This window comes from Nannobrachium achirus (genome assembly GCF_963921795.1).
Source record: "Nannobrachium achirus genome assembly, chromosome: 8".
NCBI classification, from domain to species: Eukaryota; Metazoa; Chordata; class Actinopteri; order Myctophiformes; family Myctophidae; genus Nannobrachium; species Nannobrachium achirus.
The window spans coordinates 57,140,451-57,161,276 of record NC_137817.1 but is presented as its reverse complement, the minus strand read 5'-3'; the positions used below and the strand labels follow the sequence as shown (position 1 = coordinate 57,161,276).

The window sequence follows — 20,826 nt, the reverse complement described above, 5'->3', positions numbered from 1 at the left end:
TTCACTTGTTTATCCTGTATCCAGTATGTGTTCTTCTCCTTACTGATTGGATAGCATTGGTATCCCTATCCCGGCCCTAAGGAGCTGGACAGATGGGGTCTCCCTGTTACTGAACAAACTCTATGGCCTATGCTCAGAATGTAGAGCTATTCCTCCCACACTTCCTCGAAAATATTTGTATTTATTTTGATCTCTTACACCACCTTTAAGACTACGTTTGAGCTTGTGTAAGCTGATATGGGGTAGTATGAATGTTCAGTACAAGGACAATTGTGCAAGATTGTTTTAAGCATGTGGAGCATGGTTGCCGTTTAATGGGTGTAAACGTGTACAAGTTGAAATGAATAATACTTGGTATTATTAATACTATTTATGCCTTTAAAGGGACATGAAACCCTTGTCTGATTTAAACAACTATGGCAGGATAAAAACGTGGCAAGACTGACCTTATAGTACATTGGTTCTCAACCTTTTCAGGCCGTTTTTATAGTGTAGTTTGTTTGTTGATTATTTTAGATTTTTATTTTTGAATTGTCACTTCACTATCATTTGGGGACCCCCTCCCCCGCGGACCCACAGGTTGAGAACCACTGTAATATACTGTAGTACATCGTGATGTAAGCAAACACAGTTGCCGCAGCTAATCAAATGAATAACGGGTGTGTTAGACTTAGGTTGACTATGTCTAGACTATGTCTATTGGCACGTTGGTATACCCATGGCTCTAGGCACACCCATTATTCATTTTAGTAGCTTCAGCTGTGTAGCTTACTAGGCTGTATGATTTTTTAGCCGGCTGTAGTTTTTTACACCAACCACAAAAAATCAGCCCTAGCGAGTTTCATACAGCATAAGTCACTTAAATCCTATATCCTTGGTTGTACATCAACAACAGCGAAAAATAGCCAACATACAAGCTCAAAACGCGTTGCATTGCGACGCATTTTGAACTTGTAGATCAGCTGGATGTTTTCCTATTTTCAACTTTTGTCTTCTTCCGCCTATTATGAAGTGTTAGTCCAGAATAGGGGGGCTAGGGTTCAAGTGGTTAAAGTCATGTTTTCCTGTGTGCGACCCCAGCGTCGTTCTCCATGGGCTGGGCCGCCTTCATGTGCATCAGTCCCAACGTCAAGGAGGAGGGGGCCATGAAAGAGGACACCGGGACGCAGGACACGCCCTATACGGAGGTAAAGTACACACCTTGATCCATACTAACCCTCCTAGGCTGCAGTGTTGTTTTTGACAGCAAATTTTGATTTAGTTTTAGTCATAGTCTTTTGAATAAAATGTCATTTTAGTTTTAGTCATAATTTAGTCACCTGAAAAGTTTTAGTTTCAGTCTAATTTTAGTCGACTAAATCCACTGTTGATTTAGTCAACTGAATTGTGTTTTGGCAGGCCTTGATGGCATCGTAATGACTGGTTTTACACTTGGTTGCGTGCTGAAAATAGCCGATCTACAAGCTCACAACGTTGTGAGCTTGTAGATCTGCTATTTTCAGCATGCAACACTTAGTTTTAGTCATCACAGCTTATTTTATTTTGTTTTTATTTCGTTTTCGTCAGTGAAAAAAACGCAGTCGACAAACATTTTTCGTCATAGTTTTAGTAGACAAATTCAACACTGCTAGGCTGCCACAAATTGTAATAAGAAATACCTATGTTGCTTTATACACTCAATGGCCGGGTTTCCCAAAGCGATTTTAGCCCATCGTAGCTCACGCATGGTCTTAGAGACCAAGCCCAGTCATGTTCCCGTGTTTACACAGGTTCGGGCAGAGCGACTTATTTAGCCTCCTACAATTACACCAACATTCAGATTTCACAAAGTGCTTAATAAAGTCTCACTCCAGTCTAAATACGGTACGGCACTCTATAATTACCCGTATCCTCTGTGTTCTTCAATAAGAAGCCTTTTTATCCGATCGCTTTCTGTTTTCCCATGTATTTCCTGGCGTTCCCCATGCACCAACCCCATTGAGATAAACAGACAGTGATCGGATAAAAAGGCTTCTTAGTAAAGAACACGGAGGATACGGGTGATTATAGAAAGCCGTACCGTATTTAGACAGGAGTGAGACTTTATTAAGCACTTTGTTAGTGTAAACTGAATGATTGTGTTGTTGTAGGGGGCTAAATAAGTCGCTCTGCCCGAACCCATGTAAACACGGGAACATGACGGTCGGGGCTTGGTCTCTACGACCATGCGTGAGCTACGATGGGCTAAAATCGCTTGGGAAACCCGGCCATTATCCTTCCTTTAGCTAGATAATGGGAGGTGAGATGAGGCGGTCTTTTTTTTTTACTCTTACATTTATACGATTTTGTAACTCATTTTTCACCCGGTGTCAATTATCTATTGTAATCCTGGGCGCCACACTCACTCTGCCAACCTGGGGAGACAACGGACTGACCTAATGCTTCCTTCTATGCACGAGGAGTCCAAGTCGCTTCTTTTCACCTGACAGGAGGGAGACAACACACCCCCAGCGCCCACAGCGCCCCCAGCGGGAATCGAACCCGCAGGACCTTCTAGCTGTGAGGCGACAGCACAGGGTTCCCACGGTCATGAAATTCCTGGAAATATTTTGAAATAAAAAAAACATTTTTCCAGTACTGGAAAAGTTTTGGAATTGATCAAGGGTCCTGGAAGGTCCTGGAAAAAATAGCTATACATTGTCTTTGGTTATTGATTTTGTTAATACCTCTGAAATGACAAATTAAACATTGGCCAAATTGTCAAATATTAGAGGCAGAAATTGTGAAAATAGCCGATCTACATGCTCTACACGGCTATTTTCACAATATAACCGTGTTATACAAAATTCCTCAACTCTTAGTGCTCGTCATGGCGCTGGGGTCCCCAGTTCAAATATAATTATTTCAGGGGTCACGGCCTGAAAAGGTTGAGAAAATTCTGGAAAAGTTTTGGAAAAGTTTTGGAAATGAATTGCTAAAGATGTGTGGGAACCCTGACAGCACTACCGACTGCTCCACCGTGCCCCCTTGTGTTTAACAATTGCAATGCTGTGTGTGTGTGTGTGTGTGTGTGTGTGTGTGTGTGTGTGTGTGTGTGTGTGTGTGTGTGTGTGTGTGTGTGTGTGTGTGTGTGTGTGTGTGTGTGTGTGTGTGCACATACAGGACACCCTGGTGGAACAGCTGGTGCTGTGTGTGGACTACCTGTGGAAGTCAGAGAGACACGAGCTCATCGCCGACATCAACAAACCTGTCATTGCTGTCTTTGAAAAGAGGCGGGATTTCAAGGTGATTCCTCGGTACATTTAGTGCAGTGGTCCTCAACCATTTCAGGACGTACGTGACCCCCCAAAATGATCAACTCCGTTGGCTATTGGTAGCCGCTACGCTGGGTCTAACTGGCGTAGCGAGACTAAGACTAACTGAGGGCTCTTCCGGCTTTGTGTTGCCGATTTTTGGCGCTCGCTAAACAAAACCGCCGCTCTGCCGCAAGATCGGACTTTGCTCGCCGAGGTTTTACTTGTGTGTGAAAGGCACCGCGAGAAGATCTGGCTGCGATAATATCGCATGGTGATCCCTTCCCGAGCATTCTCTCTCTCTCTCTTTCTCTCTCTGTGTTTGTGTGTGCGAGCGCACGGAGAGAGACATAATGAAAATCATTTGCGTCCCGCCTCGCTGCACGCAGATACCGGTATCATGGCCAAGGGAGCCTTTCACATTTTCGAGTCCGACATTGGAATAAAAACAAATGTTGGCTATACGGTATGTCTCGGGTCTAGATCGCATCCTGGTGAAATATCTGGCAGTGTGTGATCCCTTGTCGGCGATCAGTCTCATAGTGTGAAAACGATATTATGACAGCCGATTTCAAGAAAGACACTTGTGTAGTGTGAAATACACGATCCAATAATCGCCACCACTTAAATATTGTACCGTGTGTCCGAGCCTTAAGAGTATAACTGTGTGTGTGTGTGTGTGTGTGTGTGTGTGTGTGTGTGTGTGTGCGCGTGCGTGCGTGCGTGCGTGCGTGCGTGTGTGTGTGTGACCCACAGAGGCTATCAGAGCTGTACTATGACATCCACCGCTCCTACCTGAAGGTGACCGAGGTGGTGAACTCAGAGAAGAGGCTCTTTGGTCGGTACTACCGCGTGGCCTTCTATGGACAGGTATGGAACACATAGAGCACAACACCCTAGATCGGCTATTTTTGGCTAAAGTTCTCAGAATATGGACACTAGGGTTCGGGTAGTTAAAAAAAAAATCGAACCTCTGTTCGAAGTGGAGCTGTGTGTGTGTGTGTGTGTGTGTGTGTGTGTGTGTGTGTGTGTGTGTGTGTGTGTGTGTGTGTGTGTGTGTGTGTGTGTGTGTGTGTGAACTGTAAACTGTTCCTATGAGTGAGTGGTGAGTGTGCCTGGCCTGCACAAAACAGCGCCCCTCCTTTAACTAGTGTGTTGTGTGTGGCCACTCAAGGTATTGCCAGGCTACACGGCCAGCCAGCCACCCACCCAGCCAGCCAGCCACCCAGCCACCCACATACCCACGGACATACCTGTCTATTGGGAGCTTGTGTTCCACACAGCTCCAAAAATAAGAGAAAAGTTTCTGGGTAACTTCACATCCCTGGCTTTATAGCAAGCAGTGGCGTGTGTTGGGGCTTCACTTTGAAGAACTTGGATCCTTGACACAGTTTCAAAGCTGTTCATTAATGAGGGAATAATATTATACATACTGTAGCTTTGCAGAGATTAAGGAAGTCTTATGCAGGTGTGGGAGAGAGAGAGAGGGGTGGGGGCTCTAATAGGAGGCAAACCAGGACATTGGATCTTCTCAGTAATTAAAGGAGCTATAGTCAACTTTTTTTTGAAAAACGGATGCTAAAATAAAAATGTTTCAAAAATATTTTATGAAAGAATAAGCTTCATATATGTGTTTCTGTTCAAAAATGACCACACAAAGCGTAAAATAATGATAAAATAATCATTTTGGCCATTGTAAGGCTGACACTTTGTTTACATTCTTGTATACCGGTATAATCATTTTGGCCATTGTAAGGCTGACACTTTGTTTACATTCTTGTATATGTTAGTCTAGGATTTAAACAAAGTGTCGGCCCTACAAAAAAAAAGTTGACTATAGCTCCTTTAATTCTACTTAATTAACAAAAGAAGCAAAAATGATTTAGTTGGTGTGTCAGTCCTAGAGATAGTAAGAATGAGGACAGAGTCTGTCTTCAGTCAGACACTTCCTTTAATTCATCTGTCTGCTCTTTTCTTCTTTTTGTTACTTTTCTATATCAAGATTGCGGTAAGTCTTTTGTTTGGTGTGTTTTTTGTTTTGTTTTCTTCTCTTCTAACCACTTGACCTGTCTTCTCCCTCCACCTCTATTAACAAACACTGCTCTGACCCCATGACGGGTTCCTTTCCAGCCTGCTCTTCTCTATTATCTATACATATTCATGTATATAATATACTGTATATGTATAATATATGTTTGATATGTATACTTCCCATAATATATAATCCGAGATTACCTCTTGTGTCTTGTTTAGTAGGAACGTTTGACGTTCTACAGGATTTGTGTCCGAACGTTTAATGGAGAATTTCGGGGAAGAACTACGTTCCTACCTTTTAAAAGTATATTCTTAGAAGCTTCCAGGATGGTCCAGCAGTTGTTTGTTCCAAAGAAGCAATATAGTCCATTTTTGTTCGAGCCGTCCTACCCCAACAGGGCTTAAAACGGGAACAACTGGATCAATTGTTAATCCGTTTTTTTTTTTTGTCTCACTCCATTGTCTCACTGCACATCAGTCGCCGACACCGTTAGCAACACATACAAGCTATTACATCTCTATGGGTGCGCCATTATTGTTGTTAAAACAGTGAACTCTGAACTCCGTTGAAATCCCATCTCTCGCCAAGTCTCGTGGTACTTCTGCATCCCATCCACTTGCATAATTCGGAGAACAGAAGTAGCGCGAGAGATGGGATTTCAGACTTCACCGTTTTAACAACAAGAATGGCGCTCCCCTGGAGATGTAATAGCTTGTATGTGTTGCTAACAGTGTCGGGGACTGATGTGCAGCGAGAAAATGGACTTTAAAGCGAGAAAAAACAAAACAAAGATTTTAGAAATTGATCCTATTTTAAGCCCTGTTTGGGTAGGACGGCAAGAACAAAAATGGAATGGAAAGCTTCTAAGCTTCTAAAAAGATACTTTTAAAAGGTAGGAACGTTGTTTTACCCAGGAATTCTCCTTTAAAGTTCTACTGGACTTGTGTCCGAACGCTTAACGTTCTCCAGGACAGGGTGTCGGAGTGCCTCTAGTGCCTCTACACAGGCAGAGACATTGCTGATAAACCTCACTCACCTTTGGCCTTTTCACTCCCATGGTGCTTTGACAATGACCTCTGAACTGCCCCCATCCAAAGCATAACGTTGCTTCCTCGTTCTAACATTCCTATGGTTTGCTGTGACATATATAGTTGTTGAAAAACATGAGAAACCGCACTGACGCCACAACATGAATCTGACTCCACACGTTTCAAAGGAAGAACACAAATGAACAATTTATGTTCTTCAATGACCAGTGTATGGACATTGGACACACACACACACACACACACACACACACACACACACACACACACACACACACACACACACACACACACACACACACACACACACATTCAGGGGCTCAGGAGGTAGAGCGGCCATCTGTGAATCAGGTGGTCCGCGGTTTGAACCTCTAGCCTGCAGCATTACAACAAACCAAATCCAAACTTTTTTTTTTGGCTTCGACAGTGCTCGCCAAACCCCAAGAAGTAGAAAACAATGCTATTTTTAAATCTCGCTAGATGTTGATAGAGGTGTTTGTTAGCCTGACACTCACACACCTGAATTTTGATTTAGTTTCAGAACAGAAATGTTTGTGTTGGTTTTGGAATATGCTGAAGCCTAAAGTGTCCCTGAGCACAACATTTAACTCCAACCGCTCCCCTGTGTTTGCTCACTGATTGATTGATTGATTGATTGATTGAATATTTTATTAGACATGAAGAACAGTACAAGTATAGTCAATTAAAAAATTAGTACAGTTAAACACCCTGTCTAAAAGGAGCGTCCCAAATTAGTCCTTACGGTCTTGTTTGAGGTCCTTGGTATTCAATTCATGGAAATAAAAAAAATAAAAAAAAAATAAACATTCAAATATCATCGCAATTATAAAACACTATGTACTGAGTAGGGGAGAAAAGGGGGTAGGGGTAAGGTAAGGGGAGGGGTGCTCACTTCTCACCTGTCTCCTGAAAGGTGAATCATTTACCCGTTGGGTCAATGCAGAGAAGTCGTTTACCCATTGGGTCAGTGCTGAGAAGTAATTTACCCGTTGGGTCAATGCTGAGGAGTCATTTACCCGTTGGGTCAATGCTGAGGAGTCATTTACCTGTTGGGTCAATGCTGAGGAGTCATTTACCCATTGGGGTTTTGCCTGTATGTTGTGTCAGGGTTTCTTTGAGGAGGAGGAGAGCAAGGAGTTCATCTACAAGGAGCCCAAGCTCACAGGGCTGTCGGAGATCTCCCAGAGGCTGCTCAAACTCTACTCCGATAAGTTTGGAGCGGACAACGTCAAGATGATCCAGGACTCCAATAAGGTGATTGACCGCACGGTCTCCATAATCTATCAGTTTTGACATTTTCTTTCAAATGCATTTAATTATACTAAATATATGTAATTAAATCTGGTCATGTTTGCATGTTTGGAATTGTATCAATAATATATCAGTATTCTGATATTAACCTGCAGGCCGTATTAACCCCTTTAGGATGGAGTTTCTTTTTATCTTAGACTTTGCTATTTACAGTATATACTGTAGCAACATATGTTTTTAGGGCGACTTCACCACCTTTCAACCTATCTTCATATAATTGGTCCTCACTAATGTACATGATAAGATAGGAAAAAAAGGTGAACCCACAGCTCTCCTAAGAGACACAGATACGAGTAGAAAAAGAATGTGCCATTTAAAATAGTGATATGAACATAGGTTGAAAAGTGGTGACGTCGTCCTTCAAGTCAGGATTTATTTAGAAGGCGTTTAGAATCGTCCTCAGTCCTGAATGGGTTAAGCGAAGGTGAGGGTGGGGGCGCCTGCTTGTGGCTCCTGGGCTGCCAGTTGCAGTTATTTATAGATCTAATAATTGGACCACAGGTGAACCCCAAAGACCTGGACGCCAAGTTCGCCTACATCCAGGTGACCTACGTGGTGCCCTACTTTGACGAGAAGGAGCAGCAGGACAAGAGGACGGACTTCGAGAGGCACCACAACATCAAGCGCTTCGTGTTCGAGACGCCCTTCACCCTGTCTGGCAAGAAGCACGGTGACGTGGAGGAGCAGTGCAAGAGACGCACCATACTGACCAGTAAGAACCACCATACTGACCACCATACTGACCAGTAAGAACCACCATACTGACCAGTAAGAACCACCATACTGACCACCATACTGACCAGTAAGAACCACCATACTGACCACCATACTGACCAGTAAGAACCGCCTTACTGACCAGTAAGAACCACCATACTGACCACCATACTGACCAGTAAGAACCACCTTACTGACCACCATACTGACCAGTAAGAACCACCATACTGACCACCATACTGACCAGTAAGAACCACCATACTGACCACCATACTGACCAGTAAGAACCACCTTACTGACCACCATACTGACCAGTAAGAACCACCATACTGACCACCATACTGACCAGTAAGAACCACCATACTGACCAGTAAGAACCACCATACTGACCACCATACTGACCAGTAAGAACCACCATACTGACCACCATACTGACCAGTAAGAACCACCATACTGACCAGTAAGAACCACCATACTGACCACCATACTGACCAGTAAGAACCACCATACTGACCACCATACTGACCAGTAAGAACCGCCTTACTGACCACCATACTGACCAGTAAGAACCACCATACTGACCACCATACTGACCAGTAAGAACCACCATACTGACCACCATACTGACCAGTAAGAACCGCCTTACTGACCACCATACTGACCAGTAAGAACCACCTTACTGACCACCATACTGACCAGTAAGAACCGCCTTACTGACCACCATACTGACCAGTAAGAACCACCATACTGACCACCATACTGACCAGTAAGAACCACCATACTGACCACCATACTGACTAGTAAGAACCACCATACTGACCACCATACTGACCAGTAAGAACCACCTTACTGACCACCATACTGACCAGTAAGAACCACCATACTGACCAGTAAGAACCACCATACTGACCAGTAAGAATCACCATACTGACCAGTAAGAATCACCATACTGACCAGCAGTGTTTAGACCAGCAGTTACTTTAAAAAAGTAACTTATTACTTTACTAGTTACTGCTCTGAAAAAGTAACTTGTTACGTTACTAGTTACTAAATTATATAGGTAACTTGTTACTAGTTACCTTACTTTACTTTAAAAAAATCACACCCGTGTGAACTGAGCGGTGGTTTACCCCCCCCTTCCCCCCTGTGTGTGTGTGTGTGTGTGTGTGTGTGTGTGTGCGTGTGTGTGCCTGGTCTGGCCTGGCCTGAACAACAGCGCCCCTCCCTTAACATGTGTGGTCATAAAAGGTACTGCAGGCCTGCAGGCTACATACAGACACACACACACGGACGGACGGACGCATACACACACGGCCACGTATAGGAGACGGTGTAACCACCGCTCAAAAATATATATCAAAACGAAGCATTCTGGAAAAAGTCAGTTACACTTTTTTCTTTTTTTTTTAAGGGGGCTTCAATAATGACCTTATAAAGAAAAAAATACAACTCCCTGACATTGTAGCAATTATGCATATAGAAATGCAGTGGAACAATAAAGCTAAAGATATGTTTAGAAATGTTGACAGGCATATATTCATTGTAGCTTTTTTGCTGTGCAACACTTAGTAGTTATCTGAAGGCAACATACTGCGTTAACAGACTCAAAGGTTGCATGGAAAGCATCATTGATGAAGCATGTTTCATATCTGGCTAGCACTTGCATTACGTGGCTTGGAATCAATCAGTTTGGTTCACTCTGGGTGACATGCTGTGGCGATTTTGGTGGAGTAGATTTCAGGGCCATTTATCTCCACAAAGTTAATGTTTCCAAGCTCCAAAGCTGCTGTTGTCTCGAGATCTCGCCAGCATTTGGAGACAGGAGAACTCTCCGCTCCGTGCCTCCGTCTCTCTTCACCGTTTATGTGACAATGTGTGTGCGTTGGCTTTGAGTTTGTGTGTATTTTTTAAGACCCGCCCAAGGCCGTCTCTGATTGGCTTAGCCTGAATCTTTAAGCTAGGTCAACCAATCATTGCTCCTCTACAGTGCATCAAGTTAGTGTGCTAAGCCAAGCATGTGTTTGACTTGACTAGTGAGAGTTACCACAGACACAGAGGCAAGTTTATGACCCAGGCAGCAGACAGGCAGACTCCGCTCTGCGGCCGCTCTGCGTGTGGAGAGAAACATTTGGATCACTGAAAGTAACTAGCCACTTTACACCACAGTAACTAGAACGGCGTTATTGAATGGGGAAAGGTAACGAGTTACGTTATTAGTTACCGAGAAAAGTAGTTTCGTTACGTAACGTCGTTACAAGTAACGGCGTTCTTCCCAACACTGCTGACCAGTAAGAATCACCATACTGACCACCATACTGACCAGTAAGAACCATCATACTGACCAGTAAGAACCACCATACTGACCACCATACTGACCAGTAAGAACCACCATACTGACCAGTAAGAACCACCATACTGACCAGTAAGAACCACCATACTGACCACCATACTGACCAGTAAGAACCACCATACTGACCACCATACTGACCAGTAAGAATCACCATACTGACCACCATACTGACCAGTAAGAACCACCATACTGACCAGTAAGAACCACCATACTGACCAGTAAGAACCACCATACTGACCACCATACTGACCAGTAAGAACCACCATACTGACCAGTAAGAATCACCATACTGACCAGTAAGAACCACCATACTGACCACCATACTGACCAGTAAGAATCACCATACTGACCACCATACTGACCAGTAAGAATCACCATACTGACCACCATACTGACCAGTAAGAACCACCATACTGACCAGTAAGAATCACCATACTGAACAGTAAGAATCACCATACTGACCAGTTAGAATCACCATACTGACCAGTAAGAATCACCATACTGACCAGTAAGAACCACCATACTGACCAGTAAGAATCACCATACTGAACAGTAAGAATCACCATACTGACCAGTTAGAATCACCATACTGACCAGTAAGAATCACCATACTGACCAGTAAGAACCACCATACTGACCAGTAAGAATCACCATACTGAACAGTAAGAATCACCATACTGACCAGTTAGAATCACCATACTGACCAGTAAGAATCACCATACTGACCAGTTAGAATCACCATACTGACCAGTAAGAATCACCATACTGACCAGTAAGAATCACCATACTGACCACCGTACTGACCAGTAAGAATCACCATACTGACCAGTAAGAATCACCATACTGACCAGTTAGAATCACCATACTGACCAGTAAGAATCACCATACTGACCAGTAAGAATCACCATACTGACCACCATACTGACCAGTAAGAATCACCATACTGACCAGTAAGAATCACCATACTGACCAGTAAGAATCACCATACTGACCAGTAAGAATCACCATACTGAACAGTAAGACAGTGGTTTTCATCCTTTTCAGGCCGCGACCCCCCAAAATAATCACATTTTAACTGGGACACCTCCCACCCTGACCAGCACAAAGGGGCCTTTTCCACCGGCAAAGAACCGGTTCTGGTTCTTTCTCCCGCCTATGGGATGAACCGGAGGTGAGCTTTTCCACAGAGAACCGGAGTTGGTTCCGAACCGTAAAAGTTGGTTCGGAACTGGAACCACAAATTCCTTGGTTTTTGTGGTTCAAGAGACAAATCCTTGGCTCTGATTCAATCTGGTGGAAACGCAAGCTGGTTCGCATGAACGAACCAAGGTTCCAAGAAAGTTGAACCGGCACTGGTTCTGGAACCGGTTCTTTGCCGGTGGAAAAGGCCCCTAAGAGTTACATTTTTTATAACACGGTTCTATTGTGAACATAGCAGATATACAAGCTCACAACGCCTGGCCTTGAGAGGCGCAATTTCTGCCTCTAATATTTGACAATTTGGCCGATGTATAAGTTGTCATTTTAGAGGTACTAGAAGCTCGGCCGCGTCTAGTCGGCGACCTGGCCAACTCGGGAACAATGTAAATAGGGAATGAAAGCCCCGCCCTTTAATGCAAACCCCATTATACCTGTTGTCATAGGATCCATTTTGACCATCTGTCTATGACGTAGACAGACAGATATCTCCATATATGGGCATAAATGGAAACACGCAAACAGATGGTCAAAATGGATCCTATGATAGATAGATAACTCCATATATGGGCATAAATGGACACAGGCAAACAGATGGTCAAAACGGGTCCTACAGAGATCTCCATATATGGGCATAAAATGGACGTAGACTCTACTCCGAACGGTTCTCGAGATACGCAGATTACAGTACATACAGACACGCACGCAGACACACACGCAGAGACTTCTCGCATTTATTGTAAGATTAAAAAGTCCTTAAATTGTCACTTCAGAATTTTGCAGACTATACACTTAAACTTTATGTTGGTTTGTTTACTGTTGAGTGAGAAATGTTGAATCCTCTGGGGACCCCCCAAAATCATCTGGGGATTTGCAGCAAATGAATTGTGTCTTACCATTTGAATTTTCCCCATTCAAGTCCATGGAGAACATTAAATCACTAATAAGTTAATGGCCATATATGGAGATCTCTGTGTCAGTCCTGATGTCATCAATATTCAATTACCGGTAGTCATCTCCATAATTGGGAAAAGTTACATTTTAGCATTTTCCTATTCAAGTCAATGGAGAAAATTAATTCACTAATAAACTAATATAAATTGAACAAGATAACGTATCCCTTAGCAAAATGCAAGCAGGCGATTCCCGATGAAGCCGGTCGATTTGACATAATATGGCCCAAATGTGTGCCACTAAAGCTGGTAAATAAAATAAATCAACCTCACGTTATGTCAATCACGTTTTCACACTGCCGCCCGTTTCGTACAACCAGGGTTGATTTCTTTCAGATTTTCGCAACTGTCTCCACACTGGTTCCCTTTCTCTCTCTCTCTCTCTCCTTGGCCTTGGCGGTTTTGTGGATTTTGGATTTCCAAAACACAACGAAAAAACGCACAGTTAGTGTAAGTGTAGTGTAAGTGTGTTTTCAATCCTCCAGTAGGGCACTAGATGGCTCTTTTGCTGGCCCATCATCGCACATCAGCACTTCTCACTCCTGGGCTATATGCTGCTCATCAGCACGTACCTTACTGTGTAGGCGAACGCTGCAAAAGCTACAATCACAAACAGGTTTTCTAAAGCTTCACCTAGAAGTCCGTATCTGAGATTAGCCTGCTTCTGGCCGGGGGAAGCGCTGGGGTCCCCGAGGGGGAGCGCTCCTCCATGGTGGGCAGCTTGTCGGTCCTCCTCCTGGGCCTTCTGCTTCTGCTTCATTTCATCAACTACATCGGGAAACAGCTCACAAAACGCTTTGTCCTCGAGGTTGAAGGCCAGACTTTGGGCAGACAGTTGTCCTTTTGTGTGGTCAGAGGTCTCGACGCTGCCCAGGGTGGGGACTCTGTCCAACATGAAGCTGAGCAGGCCTGTGAGGATGGAGGCCACGGACCAGGCAGGGTTCCACGTTTCGGGGTGGTAGTCTGAGATGGACAGACATAAGCGCATGTTGCACTCGAATCTCCCGTTGGGTGTTATCATGTAGATGCTGGGTGGTTTAAAGGGGAATTCCCGTGTGAATAGGAGTTTTCCGTGGTAGTATCCCCCCTCGTAGGGCGTTTTCTCCGGACCTCTGACAACGTAGTGCCATTCCAGAATGTTGGAGGGCAGAGGCTCTGCACAAATGTAAGGCACCGGGTCTTTCTTTATTTTAAGGTAGTCGTGTTTTAGTCGCTGTGTGGCTGTGCTTGTAGTTGGTGTAGTTGGAGCTTGCTGGTTCCCTTTGCTGTCGTTCATCTCTCCAGAGACGCCCCGGTGCGTTCACAGCTTGTGTTTTGGCGAGGGGAGAAACTCTACATTCATTTTACAAGTCAGCCCTCGCCCTTTATATAGTGCTGGACTGTGTGCTGGTGACGTCACATCACACTGATGTCACGATAAGTCAGCTATGTCCAAATATGGAGTCCTACATTAAACTGACGTCAGCAGCTAGAGGTCTTCGCCGGCTCCATATATGGAGCTATTAATCGTCCTGGTTTGTAAGGTCAGACGTAGTGATATATATATATATATATATATATATATATATATATATATATATATATATATATATATATATGGGCATTCCAAGATATGGGCATAATATTGATGACATCAGGGATCTCCATATATGGGCATAAAAGGTACACTCACGCTCTGACATCATGCTCTTTCATCACTGTGATGTCATGGAACCAAATCCCCTTTATTGCCATATATGGAGATCCCTTTGATGCCAGGGGAACAAATCCCCGTTATGCCCATATATGGAGATATGGAGATCCCTGTGGTGCCAGGGGAACAAATCCCCTTTATGCCCATATATGGAGATATGGAGATCCATGTGGTGCCAGGGGAACAAATCCCCTTTATGCCCATATATGGAGATATGGCGATACCTGTGGTGCCAGGGGAACAAATCCCTTTTATGCCCATATATGGAGATCCCTGATGTCATCAATATTAAGCCCATATATGGAGATATGGAGATCCATGTGGTGCCAGGGGAACAAATCCCCTTTATGCCCATATATGGAAATATGGCGATCCCTGTGGTGCCAGGGGAACAAATCCCTTTTATGCCCATATATGGAGATACCTGATGTCATCAATATTAAGCCCATATCTGTGAATGCCAATAATCACTGTGATGTCAGGGGAACCAAATCCCTTTTATTGCCATATATGGAGATCCCTGTGATGCCAAGGGGAACCAAAACTTTGGCCAGATGCCTTAAGATGCGATGCGTCTTACTGGTATATCAGTTTTTGTTTTGTTTTGGAAGCGGTGATGCCAGTGGTGAGCGCACCTCACGGCCGGGCTACACAAAGCCGTTTTGCGCGCATCAGTGCGTATGCATAGCGTGTGCGCGTATGCGCATTTTGGATAGATCCAATGCATATCAATTCAGCCGTCTACACCAGGCTCACGGATAGCGCGAACCACGGATACGTATGCTGTAAAAATAAGATCGGTTCTATTTTCTACATACGCGTATGCGTTTTGTACACAGACTCTCCGGTCTCCCGCACATATACCGCCTCCTTGGTGTAGCCAGGGGCTTTTCGCACACGCACAGACAGCGCACGCATACGCGCGCGTTTTCTGGTGTAGTCCGGGCCGTCATGGCGCGCTCTGCTTTGGCACCTCGTCAGAAATGCAAAACTGGGGTGGGTACCTATATACATTGTTTCTGGGAGTGTCCCAAAATTTCAAGGTTTTGGTCTCGTGTTGCAAGAGAACTGAGTTCAATTATGAAGTTTAAAATATGTAAAGATCCTGGGCAATTTTTATTGGGGCTGCCATCAAATTCTGGGGTTTTAGACCCTAGAAGAGCTAAGTTACTTAAAGGGGGCGTGACACCGGCCGAAATTTAACATTATGATACAGTAAGTCACGTGGTGTTTCTTCAAACGGTCTGAAAAGGAGGCGGGCCGTATCAGTTAGTAGTGAATGTATACTTCGTCCGTTGTGCGGTGCCTCGCAATGTATACTTCGTCCGTCCTGCCGTGCCGCGCACAACGTGATGTTGTTAGCGTGTAGCAGCGCCGCACTGCACCGCAAGGCTATTTTGGAGAGCTATTGTGTGTGTACACACACACACACACAGGCTACACACACAGAGTGTATGAGCCACGGACCTCAGTCCTCCGAGACAGCAGGACATATGTCTGCTAAAAGGGCTCAAAGCTGCCGAGGAGAAGGAGATCGCTGGACGCTCGTTCTCCATCTTTCCCAGTGGGATCCATAATCACGCGTCCCGGCCAGGTCCTCCAGTCAGGTTTAGCGGAAGACACAGCAGGGTATGGCCGACAAAACCGTCCCTTAGACGGGGAGAAGCGTGTTGACCCTCGTAACGAATCTCTGACACCTTTTTTTGAAGAAGACATGTACTTTTTTACCATTTTATAGCGAATGGTGTATAATTTTTACCCTTAGAACTGATAGTTTTAAAGTTGGTTTAGAAAGTCGGAAACACGCCTCGGACAGCTTTTTTTGGGGCAGTTTCAAAAGATAATGATATGGATACTCGACTCCGCGAGTCTCCGCCCCTCCCCCCATATTAGCCCAATCAAATTAATGTATTGCCGTTACTGTACAGAAAGTACTACTTTCAGTACAGTAACTACAATAAATTAATTTGATTGGGTAATTTAACATGGGGGTACATGACATCATTAAAAAAATTGGCTAATTTGATAGCCATAATTAGCTGTTTTGGCCGTGTCACGCCCACTTTAACAAGCTGCTTTGTTTGGCTAGAAAATGCATTCTATTCAACTGGATACAGGAGAAACCTCCATCAGTGACTCAATGGTACAGAGAAATATACAGAGTGCTACCAATGGAAAGACTCAGTGCCAAACTAAAAGAGAAGGAAGATGATTTTCTAAATATTTGGCAGCCGCTAATAAACTATTTGCCCAAAGATCTAGCTACACTGATTTATAATGGAAGTGATGACCTGGTTTGGAAAGCCCCAGCTGTACTCCTTCAATTTACCTTTTAATTTGCCCCTTGTGTGGAGATGATACCACTCTGAATAATTGACTGTGTATGGATAAGTATGGATAACTGTATGAATATTGTATTGTGCTATTCGCCCGCCCGTATTTTTGTTTGTTTGTATTTTTCTTTTTGTTCTTGTTTCCGTTTGATGTCTTTAATTTGTTTTATTGCAGTTTGTATATTATGTATATTAATACTTTTCTGTCACTCATTTTCTTGTGTAAACTCAATAAAAAATGTGATTATAAAAAAAAAAGAATGCATTTCTAGTTCATGCATGTATATTTTGTCCCGTCTCCGTTCTCCAGCCAGCTCCAGCTTCCCCTACCTGAAGAAGCGCATCCAAGTGGTGGAGCAGCAGAGCACCGAGATGAACCCCATCGAGGTGGCCATCGACGAGATGTCCCGCAAGGTGTCTGAGCTCAACCAGCTGTGCAACATGGAGGAGGTGGACATGATCCGCCTGCAGCTCAAACTGCAGGGCAGTGTCAGCGTCAAGGTGCCAAAAGCCCACGTTATGCTCATTGCCACGGCGCAAAGTTGTAGCCCAGTCACCCATACTTATTTGAGCCAGAGCCACGCGACATGTTGTGATCATTTAAAAGATCTAGCAATGTATTTCATCATAAATAATACGTTAGTAATGGGTCAGGGCGAGGGTAGTCTCGCGTAGCCGGACAACTGTTCCACAATCTCTGAATGCTATTTAGCAGGGTTCCCCAATTAGTTTTCCCCACGGGCCGAATTATTTCTAGGGTACCAAGCTGAGGGCCACAACATTGCAGGGGGTGACGGTGGCGTTCCCGCTACTACAGTTTTCGTTGTTGTCAGGTGAAAATCTTGTATGTCCAAAACCGTTTATCATATTAAAAATGATTTAAACTAGTGAAAACAGCCGATCTACAAGCACACAACGCCTCGCGGTGCGAGGCGTTGTGTGCTTGTAGATCTGCTGTTTTCACTACTTTTGTGCGACGGCCTTGTATGATTTGCGAAAGAACGTACAAATTTGGAGATGCAAGATTTCCAGCCGACAACGACGATATACTAGTGTTGTTGCTGCTCTTATACCACCATTATTACTGGGGTTTGTGGGGGCCAGACAGTAGCCCGCCGCTGGCCGCAAATGGCCCGCGGGCCACCTATTGGGGAACCCGGCAATATAGAGTCTGGAACTAAAGCTCCCGAACGGCAAGTATCGGAAGCTGACATTTCCGTTCACAAAACTATATTTTAAAATATAATTTCTGATGAGCAGCAAGCTATGTATGCTTAGATGATTTGTATTTATATTAGGATAAATGTGCGCGACTGTAAAAATGCCCCACAAAACAATGGTTTAGTGATTCAGTTTCGTGGGTGTTTTCTGGGGCCTTTTTTAGCCCAAGGAATGTTTTCTTTCTGCTAAACTAATGCTTGCAATGGATTCAGAATCATGACAAACCCCTAGTTAGACCCCTCACATCCTACTTAAAGTAGATTTTTTTCTGGGTATTTTCCTCCTGTATAGAAAGTCGATAGGAGCCCAACTTCATTTGGCCGCTGTGACGACCCCGAAGGTCGCCGACTCAGGCGCCCTAGATAAATCATTAGAGCATGCCCTGGGCTACATCTGTGCAAAATGTGGCGCTTTTAGACTGATTAGCACGAAAAAACCCTAAGGCCCCCGACTATGTGGGCTCAGCCAAGATAAAGCACTGACCATAATGATTCTTGTGAGTAGCAAGTTCCCGTCATGGCCTTATGCCTGATTTACACTGCACACCATACTATGTCTTGCGTATCTTGCACCAGATCTTGGTGCTTCCTGATGTAATAAAATAAACTCATGAATGAATTAACGTATTCATTAATTAATATTCATTCATTCGTTCATTATACATTGTACAACTTATTTCCGTTATGTGTTTTCAGGTGAATGCAGGGCCCATGGCTTATGCCCGGGCCTTCCTGGAGGAGAAGAATGCCAAGAAATACCCAGACAACCAGGTCAAACTACTGAAGGAGATCTTCAGGTAAATACCCAGACAACCAGGTCAAACTACTGAAGGAGATCTTCAGGTAAATACCCAGACAACCAGGTCAAACTACTGAAGGAGATCTTCAGGTAAATACCCAGACAACCAGGTCAAACTACTGAAGGAGATCTTCAGGTAAATACCCAGACAACCAGGTCAAACTACTGAAGGAGATCTTCAGGTAAATACCCAGACAACCAGGTCAAACTACTGAAGGAGATCTTCAGGTAAATACCCAGACAACCAGGTCAAACTACTGAAGGAGATCTTCAGGTAAATACCCAGACAACCAGGTCAAACTACTGAAGGAGATCTTCAGGTAAATACCCAGACAACCAGGTCAAACTACTGAAGGAGATCTTCAGGTAAATACCCAGACAACCATGTCAAACTACTGAAGGAGATCTTCAGGTAAATACCCAGACAACCAGGTCAAACTACTGAAGGAGATCTTCAGGTAAATACCCAGACAACCAGGTCAAACTACTGAAGGAGATCTTCAGGTAAATACCCAGACAACCAGGTCAAACTACTGAAGGAGATCTTCAGGTAAATACCCAGACAACCAGGTCAAACTACTGAAGGAGATCTTCAAGTAAATACCCAGACAACCAGGTCAAACTACGTGGGGTGGCTCAGAGTAGATGACAGAGTACAGCATCTTGCAATGGGCCTGGTGTACAAGATACACTACACCACTAAGATACCCATGTACCTGACTAACTACTTTAAAGACGTCAAGGATGTCCACAATAACAACACCAGAGGCAGCGCCAAAGATCATATTCAACCCAGAGTCAACTAAAAAAAAGGGTCAAACTCGTTCTCCTGCTATGTCACCAAAATGTGGAACGCCTTACCGAAGGCCTTAAATGAGTGCCAATCCCTAACATCCTTTAAAACCGCCCTGAAAAACCACTTACAGGTGGAAGCCGCTCGAAACTGGTAATAATAAACCTAACCTAACCTCCCCCTCCCTGGACCCTTCTATTGTTAATATCTTTTTTTTTTTTGCACAGTTTTTCTTTCTTTTTTTTTATTCAATGTTATATGGAGTTAATGAGAAGGATCTCAACAGAAATAAGCTTAGCCTTACCTGAGTTTCCTTTTAGTTGACCTTGTATCAGTCATGAAACTGTACCTTTTCCTATGCAAACTTCGAATAAATACCTCAAATCAATCAATCAAAAAACTGAAAGAGATCTTCAGGTGGGATAGAACCTTGCTTCAGCTGAAAACCTTCTGTATATATTGCTACCAGTAGATGGCGACATGAGCCCAAAAGTTAGAGAAGCTTGCTTGTGAATGGATTTTCATATTGGTGTCTCTCCCTCAACTGCTGTTTTCAATACATGTTATTGTTTATTCACAGCTTTCACATTTTGGAGTCTTTTACCGGAACAGGTTTATTACACTGTCTCTCAAACGTTTTAATTTCAAAGACCACCATAACTCTGAGTTACAGACCTGCAAGGGTCCATTTGGACCTCACTTTGAGAACCACTACAATAATGTATGCCTTGCCCTACTGTATATGTATGATTGAATTACTATGAATATTTTTCATTATAATATTGTTAAAGGCTGTTAAGGAATCAAACCGAGAGGGAATCGTTGAATACACCAGAATCGTTACGATCCTAACAGATCCCAGCCCTATGTGCGGTGCCTACTGTATATAAAATAACTGTTGGTGTTGTTTGTGGTCATGTTGGGGTACAGGTAGTCTCGCGTAGCCAGACAACTATTCCACAATCTCCAAATACTATATAGAGTCTGGAACGACAGCTCCCAAACGGCGAGTATCGGAAGTAGTCACTGCTGCACTGAACTGTAGTCCCATTGGAAACAGAAACAGAAACACACTATCATAGACAGTCA

The 20,826-nt window shown here is 43.9% G+C and overlaps 2 protein-coding genes across 2 annotated transcripts in view; one reads left to right on the top strand and one right to left on the bottom strand.

The window, feature by feature from the left end:
• dock10 (dedicator of cytokinesis 10) overlaps positions 1–20,826 on the top strand; it is a gene marked incomplete at its 5' end in the record, with an annotated part of 161,514 nt that overhangs the window by 139,428 nt on the left and 1,260 nt on the right. The window contains 7 exons of the mRNA XM_080731698.1: positions 1,081–1,187; positions 3,142–3,264; positions 4,029–4,142; positions 7,482–7,628; positions 8,187–8,397; positions 17,236–17,426; positions 18,842–18,942. Coding sequence (XP_080587824.1) covers positions 1,081–1,187; positions 3,142–3,264; positions 4,029–4,142; positions 7,482–7,628; positions 8,187–8,397; positions 17,236–17,426; positions 18,842–18,942 — 994 coding nt within the window. The remainder of the gene's footprint in view (positions 1–1,080; positions 1,188–3,141; positions 3,265–4,028; positions 4,143–7,481; positions 7,629–8,186; positions 8,398–17,235; positions 17,427–18,841; positions 18,943–20,826) is intronic.
• LOC308289416 (ubiquitin-conjugating enzyme E2 J2-like) lies at positions 13,447–14,175 on the bottom strand (the record flags this gene model as incomplete). Its single annotated transcript, XM_080731106.1, has 1 exon — positions 13,447–14,175. The coding sequence occupies one exon, from the start codon at positions 14,173–14,175 to the stop codon at positions 13,447–13,449; it is 729 nt and encodes a 242-aa protein (XP_080587232.1).